Consider the following 27,084-nt stretch of genomic DNA (forward strand, 5'->3'; position numbering starts at 1 on the left):
GGAATTAATGGATTTGGAATTGAATATCTCAAAAGCGAAAGCCGATACAATAAAAACATCCTCTTAATTTTCGATTTTAAATTTAATTTTGAATCGAAAAGGAATAACTACAATTTTATATCTCCATTAGTTCTTGAGATATTTCCTCCGACAGTCATTGATTTAACGAAAATCTTGGGAATTAATTGATTTAAAAGGGAATATCTCAAAAACGAAAATCGATACAATAAAAAGTTCCTCTTTATTTTCGATTTTAAATTTAATTCTGAATCGAAAAGGAATAATAAAATTTTTTATATCTCCTTTAGTTCTTACGATATTTCCTCCGACAATCATCGATTTAACGAAAATCTTCGGAATTAATTGATTTAAAAGGGAATATCTCAAAAACAAAAGCCGATACAATAAAAAGTTCCTCTTAATTTTCGATTTTAAATTTAATTCTGAATCGAAAAGGAATAATAACAATTTTATATCTCCATTAGTTCTTGAGATATTTCCTCCGACAGTCAATGATTTTACGAAAATCTTCGGAATTAATTGATTTAAAAGGGAATATCTCAACAACGAAAGCCGATACAATAAAAAGTTCCTCTTTATTTTCGATTTTAAATTTAATTCTGCATCGAAAAGAAAGAATAACATTTTTTTATATCGCCATTAGTTCTTGACATATTTCCTCCGACAATCATCGATTTAACGAAAATCTTGGGAATTAATTGATTTAAAAGGGAATATCTCAAAAACGAAAGCCGATACAATAAAAAGTTCCTCTTTATTTTCGATTTTAAATTTAATTCTGAATCGAAACGGAATAACAGCATTTTTATATCTCCATTAGTTCTTGAGATATTTCCTCCGACAGTCAATGATTTTACGAAAATCTTCGGAATTAATTGATTTAAAAGGGAATATCTCAACAACGAAAGCCGATACAATAAAAAGTTCCTCTTTATTTTCGATTTTAAATTTAATTCAGCATCGAAAAGAAAGAATAACATTTTTTTATATCTCCATTAATTCTTGAGATATTTCCTCCGACAGTAAATGATTTAACGAAAATCTTGGGAATTAATTGATTTAAAAGGGAATATCTCAAAAACGAAAGCCGATACAATAAAAAGTTCCTCTTTATTTTCGATTTTAAATTTAATTCTGAATCGAAAAGGAATAACAACAATTTTATATCTACATTAGTTCTTGAGATATTTTCAAACTTAATCACCACGATTATCGACCTGGAGAGTTGTACTCAAAAAAATCATAATGATTAAATTTGATGATTTGAAAAAATGATTTTCATCACATTAAATGTTTATAAAATTTTCTTCAAAATGCTTCTTACTTCATCGCAATATCTCAATTGGTTATTAAAATACGATTATTTTAAATTCGACGTTTTCAATCATGATTATCGAGGTGTAAAGTTAAATTAAAAACAACCATATTTTTTCTTACAAATTTAATAATAAAGTTTTTTTCATATCTTAAGAATTAAATAGACAGGATTGCTAGTAATATTTAAAAAATTTGAGTTCTATTCGTATAAAAAGGCGCCAACAAATCCAGGGGTAAAGGAAATATAATTGTTGAATTTTTTTCCGCGGAGATGTTGTTTAATGTTTGTAAATATCTTAGCTAAAAAATATAAACAAAATCTGTTATGTATAATACTATACATATATATAATTAAAAATTACCTGTAAAGCCGCAGGGCTTTCATTTATAACATCGGAAGCTTCTTTTAAAGCTCTGGAAGCTTTCATTTCACCTTCAGCGGCGATAACTTTCGCTCGAGCCTCCCTCGATGCCTCAGCCTCAGCCGCCATCGCTCTTTGTAGTTGTTGAGGCAAACTCACATCTTTACTAATTTCATTATTAAATTTATTATTTTATTTATTGCTTCGAAACGTGTTTAATGACTTACATTTCAACTCTTTCCACTTTAACACCCCATGGTTCAGTGGCAACATCTAACGAGGTCTGCATCGCGTGAGAAATCGCTTCTCTATCTGATAATATTTCCGCTAAGCTTCTTGTTCCTAAAATATTTCTTAAAGTTGTCATTGCTAGTAGTCTCGTTGAATTACTGAAAATAAAGTTTTTATTAAAATCAAAAATAAATAAATAATTAAGAAGACTTTACCTGTAATTGGTAACTTTAACTACGGCGTTTAATGGGTCTTGAATTCTATAATAAACGGCAGCATCAACTGTTACGGTTACTGAGTCTTTTGTTAAAGCCTAAAAATTAATAAATAATATATATAAAATTAAAATTAAGTTATTTTAAAAAGTGTTGTTAATAAAAGTTGTTTATAATGGAATTCTAAACAAGTATTGTTTATAAAATAATTCGATACGATCAATAATTATTGAGATAATCACAAAAATATTGACTTTTATACTAGTATACAGAGCCACCTGGTGGAGATATCAAAAATTCTTATTAAAATAATCGATTTTAAATTAAATTCTAAATAGATTTTGTATGAAACATTTTTTGATAAAAATGCCTGATTTATCGCGAAATTAACGCACCGTACTATTCAGTGGGAAATTAAAACTGTGCCATTTTAAAAAATGTTATTAATAAAAGTTGTGCGTAATCGAATTCTCAACAAGTATTGTGTATAAAATAATTCGATACGATCAATAATTATTGAGATAATCTCTAAAATATTGATTTTTATACTAGTATACAGTGCCCCCTGGTGGAGATATCAAAAATTCTTATTAAAATAATCGATTTTAAATTAAATTCTAAATAGATTTTGTATGAAACATTTTTTGATAAAAATGCCTTATTTATCGCGAAATTAACGTACCGTACTATTCAGTGGGAAATTAAAATTGTGTTATTTTAAAAAATATCATTAATAAAAGTTATGCGTAATCTAATTCTCAACAAGTATTGTGTATAAAATAATTCGATACGATCAATAATTATTGAGATAATCTCTAAAATATTGACTTTTATACTAGTACACAGAGCCCTCTGGTGGAGATATTAAAAATTCTTATTAAAATAATCGATTTTAAATTAAATTTTAAATAGATTTTGTATGAAACATTTTTTGATAAAAATGCCTGATTTATCGCGAAATTAACGCACCGTACTGTTCAGTGGGAAATTAAAACTGTGTTATTTTAAAAAATGTCATTAATAAAAGTTGTGCGTAATCTAATTCTCAACAAATATTGTTTATAAAATAATTCGATACGATCAATAATTATTGAGATAATCACAAAAATATTGACTTTTATACTAGTATACAGAGCCACCTGGTGGAGATATCAAAAATTCTTATTAAAATAATCGATTTTAAATTAAATTCCAAATAGATTTTGTATGAAACATTTTTTGATAAAAATGCCTGATTTATCGCGAAATTAACGCACCGTACTGTTCAGTGGGAAATTAAAACTGTGTTATTTAAAAAAATGTTATTAATAAAAGTTGTGCGTAATCTAATTCTCAACAAATATTTTTTATAAAATAATTCGACACGATCAATAATTATTGAGATAATCACAAAAATATTGACTTTTATACTAGTATACAGAGTCCCCTGGTGGAGATATCAAAAATTCTTATTAAAACAATCGATTTTAAATTAAATTCTAAATAGATTTTGTATGAAACATTTTTTGATAAAAATGCCTGATTTATCGCGAAATTAACGCACCGTACTGTTCAGTGGGAAATTAAAACTGTTATTTTAAAAAATGTTATTAATAAAAGTTGTGCGTAATCTAATTCTCACCAAGTATTGTTTATAAAATAATTTGGTATGATCAATAATTATTGAGATAATCACAAAAATATTGACTTTTATACTAGTATACAGAGCCACCTGGTGGAGATATCAAAAATTCTTATTAAAATAATCGATTTTAAATTAAATTCCAAATAGATTTTGTATGAAACATTTTTTGATAAAAATGCCTGATTTATCGCGAAATTAACGCACCGTACTGTTCAGTGGGAAATTAAAACTGTGTTATTTAAAAAAATGTTATTAATAAAAGTTGTGCGTAATCTAATTCTCAACAAATATTTTTTATAAAATAATTCGACACGATCAATAATTATTGAGATAATCACAAAAATATTGACTTTTATACTAGTATACAGAGTCCCCTGGTGGAGATATCAAAAATTCTTATTAAAACAATCGATTTTAAATTAAATTCTAAATAGATTTTGTATGAAACATTTTTTGATAAAAATGCCTGATTTATCGCGAAATTAACGCACCGTACTGTTCAGTGGGAAATTAAAACTGTGTTATTTAAAAAAATGTTATTAATAAAAGTTGTGCGTAATCTAATTCTCAACAAATATTTTTTATAAAATAATTCGACACGATCAATAATTATTGAGATAATCACAAAAATATTGACTTTTATACTAGTATACAGAGTCCCCTGGTGGAGATATCAAAAATTCTTATTAAAACAATCGATTTTAAATTAAATTCTAAATAGATTTTGTATGAAACATTTTTTGATAAAAATGCCTGATTTATCGCGAAATTAACGCACCGTACTGTTCAGTGGGAAATTAAAACTGTTATTTTAAAAAATGTTATTAATAAAAGTTGTGCGTAATCTAATTCTCACCAAGTATTGTTTATAAAATAATTTGGTATGATCAATAATTATTGAGATAATCACAAAAATATTGACTTTTATACTAGTATACAGAGCCCCCTGGTGGAGATATCAAAAATTCTTATTAAAATAATCGATTTTAAATTAAATTCTAAATAGATTTTGTATGAAACATTTTTTGATAAAAATGCCTGAATTATCGCGAAATTAACGCACCGTACTGTTCAGTGGGAAATTAAAACTGTGTTATTTAAAAAAATGTTATTAATAAAAGTTGTGCGTAATCTAATTCTTAACAGGTATTGTGTATAAAATAATTCGATACGATCAATAATTATTGAGATAATCACAAAAATATTGACTTTTATACTAGTATACAGAGCCCCCTGGTGGAGATATCAAAAATTCTTATTAAAATAATCGATTTTAAATTAAATTCTAAATAGATTTTGTATGAAACATTTTTTGATAAAAATGCCTGATTTATCGCGGAATTAACGCACCGTACTATTCAGTGGGAAATTAAAACTGTGTTATTTTAAAAAATGTTATTAATAAAAGTTGTGCGTAATCTAATTCTTACCAAGTATTGTTTATAAAATAATTCGATACGATCTATAATTATTGAGATAATCACAGAAATATTGACTCTTATACTAGTATACAGAGCCACCTGGTGGAGATATCAAAAATTCTTATTAAAATAATCGATTTTAAATTAAATTCTAAATAGATTTTGTATGAAACATTTTTTGATAAAAATGCCTTATTTATCGCGAAATTAACGCACCGTACTGTTCAGTGGGAAATTAAAACTGTGTTATTTAAAAAAATGTTATTAATAAAAGTTGTGCGTAATCTAATTCTCAACAAATATATTTTATAAAATAATTCGACACGATTAATAATTATTGAGATAATCACAAAAATATTGACTTTTATACTAGTATACAGAGCTCCCTGGTGGAGATATCAAAAATTCTTATTAAAATAATCGATTTTAAATTAAATTCTAAATAGATTTTGTATAAAACATTTTTTGATAAAAATGCCTTATTTATCGCGAAATTAACGCACAGTACTGTTCAGTGGGAAATTAAAACTGTGTTATTTTAAAAAATGTCATTAATAAAAGATGTGCGTAATCTAATTCTCAACAAATATTTTTTATAAAATAATTCGACACGATCAATAATTATTGAGATAATCACAAAAATATTGACTTTTATACTAGTATACAGAGCCCCCTGGTGGAGATATCAAAAATTCTTATTAAAATAATCGATTTTAAATTAAATTCTAAATAGATTTTGTATGAAACATTTTTTGATAAATATGCCTTATTTATCGCGAAATTAACGCACCGTACTGTTCAGTGGGAAATTAAAACTGTGTTATTTTAAAAAATGTCATTAATAAAAGTTGTGCGTAATCTAATTCTCAACAAATATTTTTTATAAAATAATTCGACACGATCAATAATTATTGAGATAATCACAAAAATATTGACTTTTATACTAGTATACAGAGCCCCCTGGTGGAGATATCAAAAATTCTTATTAAAATAATCGATTTTAAATTAAATTCTAAATAGATTTTGTATGAAACATTTTTTGATAAATATGCCTTATTTATCGCGAAATTAACGCACCGTACTGTTCAGTGGGAAATTAAAACTGTGTTATTTTAAAAAATGTCATTAATAAAAGTTGTGCGTAATCTAATTCTCAACAAATATTTTTTATAAAATAATTCGACACGATCAATAATTATTGAGATAATCACAAAAATATTGACTTTTATACTAGTATACAGAGCCCCCTGGTGGAGATATCAAAAATTCTTATTAAAATAATCGATTTTAAATTAAATTCTAAATAGATTTTGTATGAAACATTTTTTGATGAAAATGCCTGATTTATCGCGAAATTAACGCACCGTACTGTTCAGTGGGAAATTAAAACTGTGTTATTTTAAAAAATGTCATAAATAAAAGTTGTGCGGAATCTAATTCTCAACAAATATTTTTTATAAAATAATTCGACACGATCAATAATTATTGAGATAATCACAAAAATATTGACTTTTATACTAGTATACAGAGCCCCCTGGTGGAGATATCAAAAATTCTTATTAAAATAATCGATTTTAAATTAAATTCTAAATAGATTTTGTATGAAACATTTTTTGATAAAAATGCCTGAATTATCTCGAAATTAACGCACCGTACTGTTCAGTGGGAAATTAAAACTGTGTTATTTAAAAAAATGTTATTAATAAAAGTTGTGCGTAATCTAATTCTCACCAAGTATTGTTTATAAAATAATTCGATACGATCAATAATTATTGAGATAATCACAAAAATATTGACTTTTATACTAGTATACAGAGCCACCTGGTGGAGATATCAAAAATTCTTATTAAAATAATCGATTTTAAATTAAATTCTAAATAGATTTTGTATGAAATATTTTTTGATGAAAATGCCTGATTTATCGCGAAATTAACGCACCGTACTGTTCAGTGGGAAATTAAAACTGTGTTATTTTAAAAAATGTTATTAATAAAAGTTGTGCGTAATCTAATTCTTAACAAGTATTGTGTATAAAATAATTCGATACGATCAATAATTATTGAGATAATCTCTAAAATATTGACTTTTACACTAGTACACAGAGCCCCCTGGTGGAGATATCAAAAATTCTTTTTAAAATAATCGATTTTAAATTAAATTCTAAATAGAATTTGTATGAAACATTTTTTGATAAAAATGCCTGAATTATCTCGAAATTAACCCACCGTACTGTTCAGTGGGAAATTAAAACTGTGTTATTTTAAAAAATGTTATTAATAAAAGTTGTGCGTAATCTAATTCTTAACAAGTATTGTGTATAAAATAATTCGATACGATCAATAATTATTGAGATAATCTCTAAAATATTGACTTTTATACTAGTATACAGCGCCACCTTGTGGAGATATCAAAAATTCTTATTAAAATAATCGATTTTAAATTAAATTCTAAATAGATTTTGTATGAAACATTTTTTGATAAAAATGCCTGAATTATCTCGAAATTAACGCACCGTACTGTTCAGTGGGAAATTAAAACTGTGTTATTTTAAAAAATGTTATTAATAAAAGTTGTGCATAATCTAATTCTCAACAAATATTTTTTATAAAATAATTCGACACGATTAATAATTATTGAGATGATCACAAAAATATTGACTTTTATACTAGTATACAGAGCTCCCTGGTGGAGATATCAAAAATTCTTTTTAAAATAATTGATTTTAAATTAAATTCTAAATAGATTTTGTATGAAACATTTTTTGATAAAAATGCTTTATATTTTAGCGAAATTAACGCACCGTACTGTTCAGTGGGAAATTAAAACTGTGTTATTTAAAAAAATGTTATTAATAAAAGTTGTGCGTAATCTAATTCTCACCAAGTATTGTTTATAAAATAATTCGATACGATCAGTAATTATTGAGATAATCACAAAAATATTGACTTTTATACTAGTATACAGAGCCACCTGGTGGAGATATCAAAAATTCTTATTAAAATAATCGATTTTAAATTAAATTCTAAATAGAATTTGTATGAAACATTTTTTGATAAAAATGCCTGAATTATCTCGAAATTAACCCACCGTACTGTTCAGTGGGAAATTAAAACTGTGTTATTTTAAAAAATGTTATTAATAAAAGTTGTGCGTAATCTAATTCTTAACAAGTATTGTGTATAAAATAATTCGATGCGATCAATAATTATTGAGATAATCTCTAAAATATTGACTTTTATACTAGTATACAGAGCCACCTGGTGGAGATATCAAAAATTCTTATTAAAATAATCGATTTTAAATTAAATTCTAAATAGATTTTGTATGAAACATTTTTTGATAAAAATGCTTTATATTTTAGCGAAATTAACGCACCGTACTGTTCAGTGGGAAATTAAAACTGTGTTATTTAAAAAAATGTTATTAATAAAAGTTGTGCGTAATCTAATTCTCACCAAGTATTGTTTATAAAATAATTCGATACGATCAGTAATTATTGAGATAATCACAAAAATATTGACTTTTATACTAGTATACAGAGCCACCTGGTGGAGATATCAAAAATTCTTATTAAAATAATCGATTTTAAATTAAATTCTAAATAGAATTTGTATGAAACATTTTTTGATAAAAATGCCTGAATTATCTCGAAATTAACACACCGTACTGTTCAGTGGGAAATTAAAACTGTGTTATTTTAAAAAATGTTATTAATAAAAGTTGTGCGTAATCTAATTCTTAACAAGTATTGTGTATAAAATAATTCGATACGATCAATAATTATTGAGATAATCTCTAAAATATTGACTTTTATACTAGTATACAGAGCCCTCTGGTGGAGATATCAAAATTTTTTATTAAAATAATCGATTTTAAATTAAATTCTAAATAAATTTTGTATGAAACATTTTTTGATAAAAATGCTTTATATTTTAGCGAAATTAACGCACCGTACTGTTCAGTGGGAAATTAAAACTGTGTTATTTTAAAAAATATCATTAATAAAAGTTTTGCGTAATCTAATTCTCAACAAATATTTTTTATAAAATAATTCGACACGATCAATAATTATTGAGATAATCACAAAAATATTGACTTTTATACTAGTATACAGAGCCCCCTGGTGGAGATATCAAAAATTCTTATTAAAATAATCGATTTTAAATTAAATTCTAAATAGATTTTGTATGAAACATTTTTTGATAAAAATGCCTTATTTATCGCGAAATTAACGCACCGTACTGTTCAGTGGGAAATTAAAACTGTGTTATTTTAAAAAATGTTATTAATAAAAGTTGTGCGCAATCTAATTCTCAACAAGTATTGTGTATAAAATAATTCGATACGATCAATAATTATTGAGATAATCACAAAAATATTGACTTTTATACTAGTATACAGAGCCCTCTGGTGGAGATATCAAAATATTTTATTAAAATAATCGATTTTAAATTAAATTCTAAATAAATTTTGTATGAAACATTTTTTGATAAAAATGCCTGAATTATCTCGAAATTTTAAGGCACCGTACTGTTCAGTGGGAAATTAAAACTGTGTTATTTAAAAAAATGTTATTAATAAAAGTTGTGCGTAATCTAATTCTCACCAAGTATTGTTTATAAAATAATTCGGTACGATCAATAATTATTGAGATAATCACTAAAATATTGACTTTTATACTAGTATACAGAGCCCCCTGGTGGGGATATCAAAAATTCTTATTAAAATAATCGATTTTAAATTAAATTCTAAATAGATTTTGTTTGAAACATTTTTTGATAAAAATGCCTGATTTATCGCGGAATTAACGCACCGTACTGTTCAGTGGGAAGTTAAAATTGTGTTATTTTAAAAAATATCATTAATAAAAGTTGTGCTTAATCGAATTCTCAACAAGTATTGTGTATAAAATAATTCGATACGATTAATAATTATTGAGATAATCACAAAAATATTGACTTTTATACTAGTATACAGAGCCCCCTGGTGGAGATATCAAAAATTCTTATTAAAATAATCGATTTTAAATTAAATTATAAACAAATATTATAGGAAACATTTTTAGATAAAAAAATAATTTGATTTAAAATATAAATTAGCTTACTTCTTGAGGTGGAACATCAAAACTGACTGTTCTTAAATCGACTTTACAATAACTATCGACGCAAGGAAGAATGAAAAAAATTCCCGGACCCCGAGCTCCTCCAGTTCGAAGTCGTCCAAGACGAAAAATTACTGCTCTCTCATATTCTTGAACAACCTTTTATTAAAATAATTATTTTCTTAAATATATTAATAAAAAAAAAAGTTACCTTAAAACACCAAAACAATGAAAATGGTAACGTCAAAACCAAAATAACAATCGACCCGATCGTCGCAGCCAATTCCACGCATCCCATTGTGCTGGGTTCTTCTATAAAATGAAAACCAATAAAAACGAATTAAATGAAAACACTCTAATTAAAACGTAGCTTCCACTTTTATGAAGAGAGTAACGTTAAATAGGCGTTTTCCGAGAAAAATCAAACAATTTTCCGAGAATGACTCCCCACCACTACCTCTCGCTGGTTTTTGCTTTGTATATAAAAAAGGAGTTGATCTAAATATTTCAAGAATTTTAGTATACCGTGGTTCATAATTTTAAATTTATCGTGCTTTAATGTTTACGTTATTATATGCTTCGTATTATCCCGCACGCTTTTTAGCCGATCGATTAATAAGATATGTGAATTAACATAAGTCGGATTTAAATTATATTTTAAACAAATTATATGCGAAACATTTTTCGATAAAAACAATAATTCGTAACATACTGTTCAGAGGGAAATTAAAATTGAGTTTTATCATAAAATGGAATTAATAAAAGTTGTTTGTAATCTAATTCTTAATAAATATTGTTTATAAAACAATTTGATACGATCAATAATTATTACGATAATCTCAAAAATATTAGTATACATAACGGTATAAAGCGCCACCTGGTAGAGATATCAGAAATATTTATTAAGATAATCGATTTTAAATTACATTATAAACAAATATTATATGAAACATTTTTTGATAAAAACTATAATTTGTTTTAAAATTGATTTATTACAAAAACGTACTGTTCAGAGGGAAATTAAAATTTCGTTTTATCTCAAAATGGTATTAATAAAAGTTGTTTGTAATCTAATTCTTAATAAATATTGTTTATAAAAGAATTCGATACGATCAATAATTATTATCATAATCTCAAAAATATTAATATATATAACAGTATAAAGCGCCACCTGGTAGAGATATCAGAAATATTAATTAAGATAATCGATTTTAAATTACATTATAAACAAATATTGTATGAAACATTTTTTGATAAAAAGTATAATTTGTTTTAAAATTGATTTATTACAAAAACGTACTGTTCAGAGGGAAATTAAAATTTCGTTTTATCCGAAAATGGTATTAATAAAAGTTGTTTGTAATCTAATTCTTAATAAATATTGTTTATAAAAGAATTCGATACCATCAATAATTATTATCATAATCTCAAAAATATTAATATATATAACAGTATAAAGCGCCACCTGGTAGAGATATCAGAAATATATATTAAGATAATCGATTTTAAATTACATTATAAACAAATATTATATGAAACATTTTTTGATAAATACTATAATTTGTTTTAAAATTGATTTATTACAAAAACGTACTGTTCAGAGGGAAATTAAAATTTCGTTTTATCCGAAAATGGTATTAATAAAAGTTGTTTGTAATCTAATTCTTAATAAATATTGTTTATAAAAGAATTCGATACGATCAATAATTATTATCATAATCTCAAAAATATTAATATATATAACAGTATAAAGCGCCACCTGGTAGAGATATCAGAAATATTTATTAAGATAATCGATTTTAAATTACATTATAAACAAACATTATATGAAACATTTTTTGATAAAAAGTATAATTTGTTTTAAAATTGATTTATTACAAAAACGTACTGTTCAGAGGGAAATTAAAATTTCGTTTTATCCGAAAATGGTATTAATAAAAGTTGTTTGTAATCTAATTCTTAATAAATATTGTTCATAAAAAAATGCGATACGATTAATAATTATTAGGATAATCTCAAAAATATTAATATATATAACAGTATAAAGCGCCACCTAGTAGAGATATCAGAAATATTTATTAAGATAATCGATTTTAAATTACATTATAAACAAATATTATATGAAACATTTTTTGATAAAAAGTATAATTTGTTTTAAAATTGATTTATTACAAAAACGTACTGTTCAGAGGGAAATTAAAATTTCGTTTTATCCGAAAATGGTATTAATAAAAGTTATTTGTAATCTAATTCTTAATAAATATTGTTTATAAAAGAATTCGATACGATCAATAATTATTAGGATAATCTCAAAAATATTAATATATATAACAGTATAAAGCGCCACCTAGTAGAGATATCAGAAATATTTATTAACATAATCGATTTTAAATTACATTATAAACAAATATTATATGAAACATCTTTTGATAAAAACTATAATTTGTTTTAAAATTGATTTATTACAAAAACGTACTGTTCAGAGGGAAATTAAAATTTCGTTTTATCCCAAAATGGTATTAATAAAAGTTGTTTGTAATCTAATTCTTAACAAATATTGTTTATAAAAGAATTCGATATAATCAATAATTAATAGAATAATCTCAAAAATATTAATATATATAACAGTATAAAGCGCCACCTGGTAGAGATATCAGAAACATTTATTAAAATAATCGCTTTTAAATTACATATTGTATGAAACATTTCTTGATAAAAAGTATAATTTGTTTTAAAATTGATTTATTACAAAAACGTACTGTTCAGAGGGAAATTAAAATTTCGTTTTATCCGAAAATGGTATTAATAAAAGTTGTTTGTAATCTAATTCTTAATAAATATTGTTTATAAAAGAATTCGATACGATCAATAATTATTATCATAATCTCAAAAATATTAATATATATAACAGTATAAAGCGCCACCTGGTAGAGATATCAGAAATATTTATTAAGATAATCGATTTTAAATTACATTATAAACAAACATTATATGAAACATTTTTTGATAAAAAGTATAATTTGTTTTAAAATTGATTTATTACAAAAACGTACTGTTCAGAGGGAAATTAAAATTTCGTTTTATCCGAAAATGGTATTAATAAAAGTTGTTTGTAATCTAATTCTTAATAAATATTGTTTATAAAAGAATTCGATACGATCAATAATTATTATCATAATCTCAAAAATATTAATATATATAACAGTATAAAGCGCCACCTGGTAGAGATATCAGAAATATTTATTAAGATAATCGATTTTAAATTACATTATAAACAAATATTGTATGAAACATTTTTTGATGAAAAGTATAATTTGTTTTAAAATTGATTTATTACAAAAACGTACTATTCAGTGGGAAATTAAAATTTCGTTTTATCCGAAAATGGTATTAATAAAAGTTGTTTGTAATCTCATTCTTAATAAATATTGTTCATAAAAGAATTCGATACGATCAATAATTATTAGGATAATCTCAAAAATATTAATATATATAACAGTATAAAGCGCCACCTGGTAGAGATATCAGAAACATTAATTAAGATAATCGATTTTAAATTACATTATAAACAAATATTATATGAAACATTTTTTGATAAAAAGTATAATTTGTTTTAAAATTGATTTATTACAAAAACGTACTGTTCAGAGGGAAATTAAAATTTCGTTTTATCTCAAAATGTTGTTAATAAAAGTTGTTTGTAATCTAATTCTTAATAAATATTGTTTATAAAAGAATTCGATACAATCAATAATTATTAAAGTAATCTCAAAAATATTAATATACATAACAGTATAACGCGCCACCTGGTAGAGATATCAGAAATATTTATTAAGATAATCGATTTTAAATTACATTATAAACAAATATTGTATGAAACATTTTTTGATAAAAAGTATAATTTGATTTAAAATTGATTTATTACAAAAACGTACTGTTCAGAGGGAAATAAAATTTCGTTTTATCCCAAAATGGTATTAATAAAAGTTGTTTGTAATCTAATTCTTAATAAATATTGTTTATAAAATAATTCGATACGATCAATAATTATTAGGATAATCTCAAAAATATTAATATATATAACAGTATAAAGCGCCATCTGGCAGAGATATCAGAAATATTTATTAAGATAATCGATTTTAAATTACATTATAAACAAATATTGTATGAAACATTTTTTGATAAAAAGTATACTTTGTTTTAAAATTGATTTATTACAAAAACGTACTGTTCAGAGGGAAATTAAAATTTCGTTTTATCCGAAAATGGTATTAATAAAAGTTGTTTGTAATCTAATTCTTAATAAATATTGTTTATAAAAGAATTCGATACGATCAATAATTATTAGAATAATCTCAAAAATATTAATATATATAACAGTATAAAGCTCCACCTGGTAGAGAAATCAGAAATGTTTATTAAGATAATCGATTTTAAATTACATTATAAACAAATATTGTATGAAACATTTTTTGATAAAAACTATAATTTGTTTTAAAATTGATTTATTACAAAAACGTACTGTTCAGAGGGAAATTAAAATTTCGTTTTATCCGAAAATGGTATTAATAAAAGTTGTTTGTAATCTAATTCTTAATAAATATTGTTTATAAAAAAATTCGATACGATCAATAATTATTAGGATCATCTCAAAAATATTAATATATATAACAGTATAAAGCGCCACCTGGTGGAGATATCGGAAATATTTATTAACATAATCGATTTTAAATTACATTATAAACAAATATTATATGAAACAGTTTTTGATAAAAACTATAATTTGTTTTAAAATTGATTTATTACAAAAACGTACTGTTCAGAGGGAAATTAAAATTTCGTTTTATCCGAAAATGGTATTAATAAAAGTTGTTTGTAATCTTATTCTTAATAAATATTGTTTATAAAAAAATTCGATACGATCAATAATTATTACGATAATCTCAAAAATATTAGTATACATAACAGTATAAAGCGCCACCTGGTAGAGATATCAGAAATATTTATTAAGATAATCGATTTTAAATTACATTATAAACAAATATTGTATGAAACATTTTTTGATAAAAAGTATAATTTGATTTAAAATTGATTTATTACAAAAACGTACTGTTCAGAGGGAAATTAAAATTTCGTTTTATCCGAAAATGGTATTAATAAAACTTGTTTGAAAACTAATTCTTAATAAATATTGTTTATAAAAAAATTCCATACGATCAATAATTATTAGGATATTCTCGAAAATATTAATATATATAACAGTATAAAGCGCCACCTGGTGGAGATATCAGAAATATTAATTAAGATAATCGATTTTAAATTACATTATAAACAAATATTGTATGAAACATTTTTTGATAAAAAGTATAATTTGTTTTAAAATTGATTTATTACAAAAACGTACTGTTCAGTGGGAAATTAAAATTTCGTTTTATCCGAAAATGGTATTAATAAAAGTTGTTTGTAATCTAATTCTTAATAAATATTGTTTATAAAAGAATTCGATACGATCAATAATTATAACGATAATCTCAAAAATATTAGTATATATAACAGTATAAAGCGCCACCTGGTAGAGATATCAGAAATATTTATTAAGATAATCGATTTTAAATTACATTATAAACAAATATTGTATGAAACATTTTTTGATAAAAAGTATAATTTGTTTTAAAATTGATTTATTACAAAAACGTACTGTTCAGAGGGAAATTAAAATTTAGTTTTATCCGAAAATGGTATTAATAAAAGTTGTTTGTAATCTAATTCTTAATAAATATTGTTTATAAAAAAATTCGATACGATCAATAATTATTAGGATAATCTCAAAAATATTAATATATATAACAGTATAAAGCGCCACCTGGTAGAGATATCAGAAACATTTATTAAAATAATCGCTTTTAAATTACATTATAAATAAATATTGTATGAAACATTTTTTGATAAAAACTATAATTTGTTTTAAAATTGATTTATTACAAAAACGTACTATTCAGAGGGAAATTAAAATTTCGTTTTATCCGAAAATAGTATTAATAAAAGTTGTTTGTAATCTAATTCTTAATAAATATTGTTTATAAAAGAATTCGATACGATCAATAATTATTAGGATAATCTCAAAAATGTTAATATATATAACAGTATAAAGCGCCACCTGGTAGAGATATCAGAAATATTTATTAAGATAATCGATTTTAAATTACATTATAAACAAATATTGTATGAAACATTTTTTGATAAAAACTATAATTTGTTTTAAAATTGATTTATTACAAAAACGTACTGTTCAGAGGGAAATTAAAATTTCGTTTTATCCGAAAATGGTATTAACAAAAGTTGTTTGTAATCTAATTCTTAATAAATATTGTTTATAAAAAAATTCGATACAATCAATAATTATTAGAATAATTTCAAAAATATTAATATATATAACAGTATAAAGCGCCACCTGGTAGAGATATCAGAAATATTTATAAAGATAATCGATTTTAGATTACATTATAAACAAATATTATATGAAAAATTTTTTGATAAAAGCTATAATTTGCTTTAAAATTGATTTAATATACCAACATACATACAGGGTGTTTCGTTGACTCGGGAAACAAATTTAACCACATATACTAGAATAAAAATGATGACGATTCATGTACATAAAATTAGTAACTGTCCTCAAATTGCAGTTGGAATTAAATTTTCAGTTGGATCGGTCCGCGGGAACACTGTTATACAGGCTGTTCCTAAAATTTGTTTGTTCAGAACTTTTTTATTCTATCATAAAACTCTACATTTATTTTTGCAGTTTCTAATAGTAAATTTAATTTTACCTTTTATCACTGGTAAATAATATTGATGAAAATCACCGTTTTCGTGTTAAATGAAATTTTTACTATTTTTTATTACTTATCTTATTATTTTATGTACTTTTTTTATTATTCCTGTTAGTGTTGTCGTTTTTTTGTTGATTTTTAATTTATTGTTTTTGGATTCTCTTTTATTAAAGCTACTAAAACAAATTAAAAAGATTAGATTTAGCTAAATTTACACTTGGAAATGTTATACCACCATACTGTTCAGTGGGTAATTAAAACTTCGTCATTTTAAAAAATGTCATTACGGAACGTTGTTTCTAATTTAATTCTAAACAACAATTGTTTATAAAAAAAATCGATACGATCAATAATTATTAGGGTAATCTCAAAAATATTAAAATATATATACAGGGTGGTTCAGTTTTTAATCGGGAAATTTTACTATATAGGATGTAGTACTTGCCGAAATAACACAAATTTTTTATATAAACATGAGATCGCAACTCTTTTGTTTTCAAGCTATGAGCTGTCAAAGTTGAGGCAAAGATTTACATTTTGTTTTTGAAATTTTTTTTAATAATAATAATAATAATCTCTTTATTTCCTCGCTTATAAAGAGCAGAAGAAAACGTCCAGTTACAAGTTAAACTCGAAGAACTCGCTTAAATGATAGAAACAATGCTCCAATAACAATAACTTTAACTTACATTTAAATAATCTTAAATTTAGAGATTTCAACGGTCTCGGTAGGTGGTTGTATATTTTTACTCCTAAAAAATTGGGACTATTTGAGGTAATAGCCAAATTATGCTGTGCTATCGCAATGTGATCACAGCGCGTGTTATGTTCGTGTATAGCATTATTTTGAAGTATAAGAGCTGTTTTATGCTTGTAGATATAATGAGCTATTTCTAAAATATAAATACATATTACTGATAGGATATTCAGTTGTTGGAAAAGCGGTCTACATGAAGATCGTTGATTTACGTTGCAAATCGCTCTTACTATTCTTTTTTGAAGGACAAAGATCTCTTTCAAGACTGAAGATGAACCCCACACTGTGATACCATACGTCAGCTTTGGGTTGCTTTACAGTACAATGTGGCATATTTTATTTTTTTACGCTAAAACTATTATCTTTAAGGAAAAAACTAAAGAGACAAAAAAGTACCAATAATGAATACGCTTTACAACCCATATTTTTTTATGTTAATATTCCATGGCGTTAAAAAGTTGTTATAAAAAAATCAAAGGGGTTGGGAATTTCATCCCCTTGGAGGGCGCTAGGGAAGTTTAAGGTATGGTTTTAAGGTAAATTTTTAGCTCAACATCGACAGCTCATAGCTCTAAAACAAAAGAGTTGCGACAATATGTTTATATAAAAAACTTGTATTATTCTGGCAAGTACTACGTCCTAGTAAAATTTCCCGATTAAAAACTGAACCACCCTGTATATTAAAAATATTATACAGGGTGATTCACATAAGAACCGACACAGAGCAGAGTAATGTAGAGGACAATAAATTAAGATGATTTAACGTAACTTACCTCTATACTAAGTTATACACCTCAGGAGTTATAGGCTTTCAAAGTTGGCTCTTAAATTTTTAAAAAGTTCAATATCTTCGTAATACATAAAGCTAGAAAAACCAAATTTGGTATACGTTATGAGTGTGCCAAGGGTACTAATTGGTAGCAAACTGAACTCAATTGCGGCATTTCATAGGGTTGATTAAGGGTGATGGTACCCTAAATTTTGACAATTTTTTTTAACCTTTTGGCGGATATAATACATTACTGCTTCATTTCATGTGGAATTTAATTCTAAAACTTTTCTTACTCGTATTATTTTTTAAAAAACTTTGTCGTTTGCATAAAAAACTTAAATAACTAAAGACACGTATTTCGTAATGTTACTTAAAATAAGAGAAAATTTAGTAGTCGACTATGAAATTGTGCGTCAAACTTGACAAATAGGTTATAAAGTTATTTGACGACAAGGTTTTCTCCATCTTTTCTCCATCAGCTTTCATTCTTGAGTTATGATCGATTTTAACACCAAAAGTACCCAATTTTGACATTTTGGGGATTTTCTCTTTATCACCTGAAAATCATTACATCTAAACTAAATTTGTTTATGGATGATGTCTTCTTAGTTGACAATAAACAACTTATTCCTAAAAAACTTTTCTCCATCACCTTTCGTCCTTGAGTTATGATCAATTTTAATACCAAAAGTACTCAATTTTGATATTTCGATGATTTTCTCTTTTTATCATTAGAAAATCATTATAACTAAACCAAATCTATTTATGAGTAATGTCCTTTCAGTTCATAATAAACAATTTATTTCAAATAAACTTTTCTCCATCACCTTTAATTTTTGAGTTATGATCTATTTTAATACCAAAAGTACTCAATTTTAACATTTTGATGATTTTTTCTTTATCACTAGAAAATCATTATACCTAAACTAAATTTGTTTATGAATGATGTTTTTTTAGTTCATAATAAACAACTTATTTCTATAAAACTTTTCTCCATCACCTTTCATCCTTGAGTTATGATCAATTTTAATACCAAAAGTACTCAATTTTGATATTTCGATGATTTTCTCTTTTTATCATTAGAAAATCATTATAACTAAACCAAATCTGTTTATGAGTAATGTCCTTTTAGTTCATAATAAACAATTTATTTCAAATAAACTTTTCTCCATCACCTTTAATTTTTGAGTTATGATCTATTTTAATACCAAAAGTACTCAATTTTAACATTTTGATGATTTTTGCTTTATCACTAGAAAATCATTATACCTAAACTAAATTTGTTTATGAATGATGTTTTTTTAGTTCATAATAAACAATTTATTCCTAAAAAACTTTTCTCCATCACCTTTCATCCTTGAGTTATGATCAATTTTAATACCAAAAGTACTCAATTTTGATATTTCGATGATTTTCTCTTTTTATCATTAGAAAATCATTATAACTAAACCAAATCTGTTTATGAGTAATGTCCTTTCAGTTCATAATAAACAATTTATTTCAAATAAACTTTTCTCCATCACCTTTAATTTTTGAGTTATGATCTATTTTAATACCAAAAGTACTCAATTTTAACATTTTGATGATTTTTGCTTTATCACTAGAAAATCATTATACCTAAACTAAATTTGTTTATGAATGATGTTTTTTTAGTTCATAATAAACAATTTATTCCTAAAAAACTTTTCTCCATCACCTTTCATCCTTGAGTTATGATCAATTTTAATACCAAAAGTATTCAATTTTGATATTTCGATGATTTTCTCTTTTTATCATTAGAAAATCATTATAACTAAACCAAATCTGTTTATGAGTAATGTCCTTTCAGTTCATAATAAACAATTTATTTCAAATAAACTTTTCTCCATCACCTTTAATTTTTGAGTTATGATCTATTTTAATACCAAAAGTACTCAATTTTAACATTTTGATGATTTTTTCTTTATCACTAGAAAATCATTATACCTAAACTAAATTTGTTTATGAATGATGTTTTTTTAGTTCATAATAAACAACTTATTTCTATAAAACTTTTCTCCATCACCTTTCATCCTTGAGTTATGATCAATTTTAATACCAAAAGTACTCAATTTTGATATTTCGATGATTTTCTCTTTTTATCATTAGAAAATCATTATAACTAAACCAAATCTGTTTATGAGTAATGTCCTTTTAGTTCATAATAAACAATTTATTTCAAATAAACTTTTCTCCATCACCTTTAATTTTTGAGTTATGATCTATTTTAATATCAAAAGTACTCAATTTTAACATTTTGATGATTTTTTCTTTATCACTAGAAAATCATTATACCTAAACTAAATTAGTTTATGAATGATGTTTTTTTAGTTCATAATAAACAACTTATTCCTAAAAAACTTTTCTCCATCACCTTCCGTCCTTGAGTTATGATCAATTTTAATACCAAAAGTACTCAATTTTGATATTTCGATGATTTTCTCTTTTTATCATTAGAAAATCATTATAACTAAACCAAATCTGTTTACGAGTAATGTCCTTTTAGTTCATAATAAACAATTTATTTCAAATAAACTTTTCTCCATCACCTTTAATTTTTGAGTTATGATCTATTTTAATATCAAAAGTACTCAATTTTAACATTTTGATGATTTTTTCTTTATCACTAGAAAATCATTATACCTAAACTAAATTAGTTTATGAATGATGTTTTTTTAGTTCATAATAAACAACTTATTCCTAAAAAACTTTTCTCCATCACCTTCCGTCCTTGAGTTATGATCAATTTTAATACCAAAAGTACTCAATTTTGATATTTCGATGATTTTCTCTTTTTATCATTAGAAAATCATTATAACTAAACCAAATCTGTTTACGAGTAATGTCCTTTTAGTTCATAATAAACAATTTATTTCAAATAAACTTTTCTCCATCACCTTTAATTTTTGAGTTATGATCTATTTTAATACCAAAAGTACTCAATTTTAACATTTTGATGATTTTTTCTTTATCACTAGAAAATCATTATACCTAAACTAAATTAGTTTATGAATGATGTTTTTTTAGTTCATAATAAACAACTTATTCCTAAAAAACTTTTCTCCATCACCTTTCTTCCTTGAGTTATGATCAATTTTAATACCAAAAGTACTCAATTTTGATATTTCGATGATTTTCTCTTTTTATCATTAGAAAATCATTATAACTAAACCAAATCTGTTTATGAGTAGTGTCCTTTCAGTTCATAATAAACAATTTATTTCAAATAAACTTTTCTCCATCACCTTTAATTTTTGAGTTATGATCTATTTTAATATCAAAAGTACTCAATTTTAACATTTTGATGATTTTTGCTTTATCACTAGAAAATCATTATACCTAAACTAAATTTGTTTATGAATGATGTTTTTTTAGTTCATAATAAACAATTTATTCCTAAAAAACTTTTCTCCATCACCTTTCATCCTTGAGTTATGATCAATTTTAATACCAAAAGTACTCAATTTTGATATTTCGATGATTTTCTCTTTTTATCATTAGAAAATCATTATAACTAAACCAAATCTGTTTATGAGTAATGTCCTTTTAGTTCATAATAAACAATTTATTTCAAATAAACTTTTCTCCATCACCTTTAATTTTTGAGTTATGATCTATTTTAATACCAAAAGTACTCAATTTTAACATTTTGATGATTTTTGCTTTATCACTAGAAAATCATTATACCTAAACTAAATTTGTTTATGAATGATGTTTTTTTAGTTCATAATAAACAATTTATTCCTAAAAAACTTTTCTCCATCACCTTTCATCCTTGAGTTATGATCAATTTTAATACCAAAAGTATTCAATTTTGATATTTCGATGATTTTCTCTTTTTATCATTAGAAAATCATTATAACTAAACCAAATCTGTTTATGAGTAATGTCCTTTCAGTTCATAATAAACAATTTATTTCAAATAAACTTTTCTCCATCACCTTTAATTTTTGAGTTATGATCTATTTTAATACCAAAAGTACTCAATTTTAACATTTTGATGATTTTTTCTTTATCACTAGAAAATCATTATACCTAAACTAAATTTGTTTATGAATGATGTTTTTTTAGTTCATAATAAACAACTTATTTCTATAAAACTTTTCTCCATCACCTTTCATCCTTGAGTTATGATCAATTTTAATACCAAAAGTACTCAATTTTGATATTTCGATGATTTTCTCTTTTTATCATTAGAAAATCATTATAACTAAACCAAATCTGTTTATGAGTAATGTCCTTTTAGTTCATAATAAACAATTTATTTCAAATAAACTTTTCTCCATCACCTTTAATTTTTGAGTTATGATCTATTTTAATACCAAAAGTACTCAATTTTAACATTTTGATGATTTTTGCTTTATCACTAGAAAATCATTATACCTAAACTAAATTTGTTTATGAATGATGTTTTTTTAGTTCATAATAAACAATTTATTCCTAAAAAACTTTTCTCCATCACCTTTCATCCTTGAGTTATGATCAATTTTAATACCAAAAGTACTCAATTTTGATATTTCGATGATTTTCTCTTTTTATCATTAGAAAATCATTATAACTAAACCAAATCTGTTTATGAGTAATGTCCTTTCAGTTCATAATAAACAATTTATTTCAAATAAACTTTTCTCCATCACCTTTAATTTTTGAGTTATGATCTATTTTAATACCAAAAGTACTCAATTTTAACATTTTGATGATTTTTTCTTTATCACTAGAAAATCATTATACCTAAACTAAATTTGTTTATGGATGATGTTTTTTTAGTTCATAATAAACAACTTATTCCTAAAAAACTTTTCTCCATCACCTTTCATCCTTGAGTTATGATCAATTTTAATACCAAAAGTACTCAATTTTGATATTTCGATGATTTTCTCTTTTTATCATTAGAAAATCATTATAACTAAACCAAATCTGTTTATGAGTAATGTCCTTTTAGTTCATAATAAACAATTTATTTCAAATAAACTTTTCTCCATCACCTTTAATTTTTGAGTTATGATCTATTTTAATACCAAAAGTACTCAATTTTAACATTTTGATGATTTTTGCTTTATCACTAGAAAATCATTATACCTAAACTAAATTTGTTTATGAATGATGTTTTTTTAGTTCATAATAAACAATTTATTCCTAAAAAACTTTTCTCCATCACCTTTCATCCTTGAGTTATGATCAATTTTAATACCAAAAGTACTCAATTTTGATATTTCGATGATTTTCTCTTTTTATCATTAGAAAATCATTATAACTAAACCAAATCTGTTTATGAGTAATGTCCTTTCAGTTCATAATAAACAATTTATTTCAAATAAACTTTTCTCCATCACCTTTAATTTTTGAGTTATGATCTATTTTAATACCAAAAGTACTCAATTTTAACATTTTGATGATTTTTTCTTTATCACTAGAAAATCATTATACCTAAACTAAATTTGTTTATGGATGATGTTTTTTTAGTTCATAATAAACAACTTATTCCTAAAAAACTTTTCTCCATCACCTTTCATCCTTGAGTTATGATCAATTTTAATACCAAAAGTACTCAATTTTGATATTTCGATGATTTTCTCTTTTTATCATTAGAAAATCATTATAACTAAACCAAATCTGTTTATGAGTAATGTCCTTTTAGTTCATAATAAACAATTTATTTCAAATAAACTTTTCTCCATCACCTTTAATTTTTGAGTTATGATCTATTTTAATACCAAAAGTACTCAATTTTAACATTTTGATGATTTTTTCTTTATCACTAGAAAATCATTATACCTAAACTAAATTTGTTTATGAATGATGTTTTTTTAGTTCATAATAAACAACTTATTCCTAAAAAACTTTTCTCCATCACCTTTCGTCCTTGAGTTATGATCAATTTTAATACCAAAAGTACTCAATTTTGATATTTCGATGTTTTTCTCTTTTTATCATTAGAAAATCATTATAACTAAACCAAATCTGTTTATGAGTAATGTTCTTTTAGTTCATAATAAACAATTTATTTCAAATAAACTTTTCTCCATCACCTTTAATTTTTGAGTTATGATCTATTTTAATACCAAAAGTACTCAATTTTAACATTTTGATGATTTTTTCATTATCACTAGAAAATCATTATACTTAAACTAAATTTGTTTATGAATGATGTTTTTTTAGTTCATAATAAACAACTTATTCCTAAAAAACTTTTCTCCATCACCTTTCGTCCTTGAGTTATGATCAATTTTAATACCAAAAGTACTCAATTTTGATATTTCGATGATTTTCTCTTTTTATCATTAGAAAATCATTATAACTAAACCAAATCTGTTTATGAGTAATGTCCTTTTAGTTCATAATAAACAATTTGTTTCAAATAAACTTTTCTCCAACATCTTTAATTTTTGAGTTATGATCTATTTTAATACCAAAAGTACTCAATTTTGACATTTTGGTGATTTTTTCTTTATCACTAGAAAATCGTTATAACTAAACCAAATCTGTTTATGGATGATGTCTTTTTAGTTCATAATAAACAATTTATTCCTAAAAAACTTTTCGTCATCACCTTTCATTTTTGAGCTATGATCGATTTTAAAACCAAAAGTGACATTTTGGGGATTTTCTCTTTATCAGTAGAAAATTATTATGCCTAAACTAAATTGGTTTATGGATGATCTCTTTTTAGCTCATAATAAACAGTTTATTCCTCAAATTACGTACAATTTCACAGCCGACTACTGAATTTTCAATGATTTTAAGTAGCCTTAACGAAATACGCGTCTTTAGTTTTTTGAGTTTTTTATGAAAACGACAATATTTTTTAAAAAATAGTAAGAGGAAAAAAAGTTTTAGAATTAAATTCCACATGAAATGAGGTAATGTTTTAAAAATTTAAGACCCAACTTTGAAGGCCTATAACTTCTCAGAGGTACAACTTGGTATAGAGATAAGTTGCATTAAATCATCTTAATTTATTGTCCTCTATATGTCCCTGCTCTGTGTCGGTTCTTATGTGAATCACCCTGTATAGAGATATCAAAAATGTTTATTAAAATAATCGATTTTAAATTACATTGGAAACAAATATTATATAAAACATTTTTCGATAAAAACTATAATTTGCTTTAAAATGTCCTGAATTCTTGTCATATATTTATACCAACGTACTGTTCAGTGGGAAATTAAAATTTCGTTCTATTATAAAACGCCATTAAGAAAAGTTGTTGCTAATTTAATTCTAAACAAGATTTGTTAATAAGACAATTCGATACGATCAATAATTATTAAGACATACCAACAATATACGTACTGTACTATTCAGTGGGATATTAAAATTTCGTTATTTTAAAAAATGGTATTAAGAAAAGATATTTATAATACAATTTTAAACAAATATTTCTTATAAAAAAAAATAATACGATTAATATTGATTGAGATAACCTCAAAAACATTAATTTATATACCAGTATAAAGCGCCACCTGGTAGAGATATCAAAAATTTTTATTAAAATAATCGTTTTTAAATCACATTTAAAACAAATATTATACGAAACATTTCATGATAAAATTAATAATTTTCTTAAATGATTCTTTTAAATTTGAAGATTTGAAGGTTTAAATTTAAATTTTCATCTCGATCGCTCGATTTAAAGTTTTTAACCGACCGTGAACACATTTCCGAAATATTCCCCGCACGCATCATCTTTTATTCGCGTTCTAATTACCCCGTCCATGACCAAAACAGAAATAACCCGAAAAAAACGCAACATCACAAGAACAAAATCGTTATAAACGTCGCGGTTTTAAAAATAATCGATCGTTGTTCGCTTTAAATTCATCAAACGGTTTCGACCCCATAAAAACGGTTTATATATAAAATTTAGGTCGTATTGTACTTTTACATTTTTAAAAAGTAGAGGGGATTACTCCTTTTTCCTTGATGTATACACAGAATATGTATATATTAGATTAGGGAGAAGCTAATCTAAACAAAATAAAAAATATAAACTTACCATATTCCAAAAAGCACTCATATCCACCCGAATCGGTTCTTTTCCAACCCACACTCATCAAAATTTTTTAAAATTATAACAAAATAATTATTAATATAGTACAAGAAGAAGAGATATTTAAAAAAATATTTTTATATATAACTGTCACCGTTGGGGCACCCGATGTTTGTCTGGATAAAACAGAGGCTTTATGACGTTGATGTTGCACCACGTTCCGACCACGTGTCCGTCTTGTAACGAACAGCAACCAGAAAATACAAATAACCCGGCTTCCTGTTCAAACTAATCTGATTCTCATTACGATGCATGTGCATCCTTAATAAATCCGAAATTTTTGACCACACCCTGTATATACTTAAACATATTAAAAGTCGTGATTACAAGGTTCACTCAAAAAGTGTTTTTTTCTTTTATT

General features: G+C 24.5%; 1 protein-coding gene across 1 annotated transcript; it reads right to left on the reverse strand.

Moving 5' to 3' along the window:
- Positions 1 to 1,447: 1,447 nt before the first annotated feature.
- On the reverse strand, positions 1,448 to 26,816 carry LOC111419460 (band 7 protein AGAP004871-like). Its single transcript, XM_071200914.1, has 7 exons — positions 26,670 to 26,816; positions 10,504 to 10,604; positions 10,296 to 10,451; positions 2,147 to 2,244; positions 1,928 to 2,089; positions 1,701 to 1,866; positions 1,448 to 1,638 (listed from the first exon to the last, which is right to left on the reverse strand). The coding sequence occupies exons 1-7, from the start codon at positions 26,725 to 26,727 to the stop codon at positions 1,522 to 1,524; spliced, it is 858 nt and encodes a 285-aa protein (XP_071057015.1). The 5' UTR covers positions 26,728 to 26,816; the 3' UTR covers positions 1,448 to 1,521.
- Positions 26,817 to 27,084: the final 268 nt, after the last annotated feature.

The sequence above is a fragment of the Onthophagus taurus genome, unplaced genomic scaffold (assembly GCF_036711975.1).
Source record: "Onthophagus taurus isolate NC unplaced genomic scaffold, IU_Otau_3.0 ScKx7SY_15, whole genome shotgun sequence".
NCBI classification, from domain to species: Eukaryota; Metazoa; Arthropoda; class Insecta; order Coleoptera; family Scarabaeidae; genus Onthophagus; species Onthophagus taurus.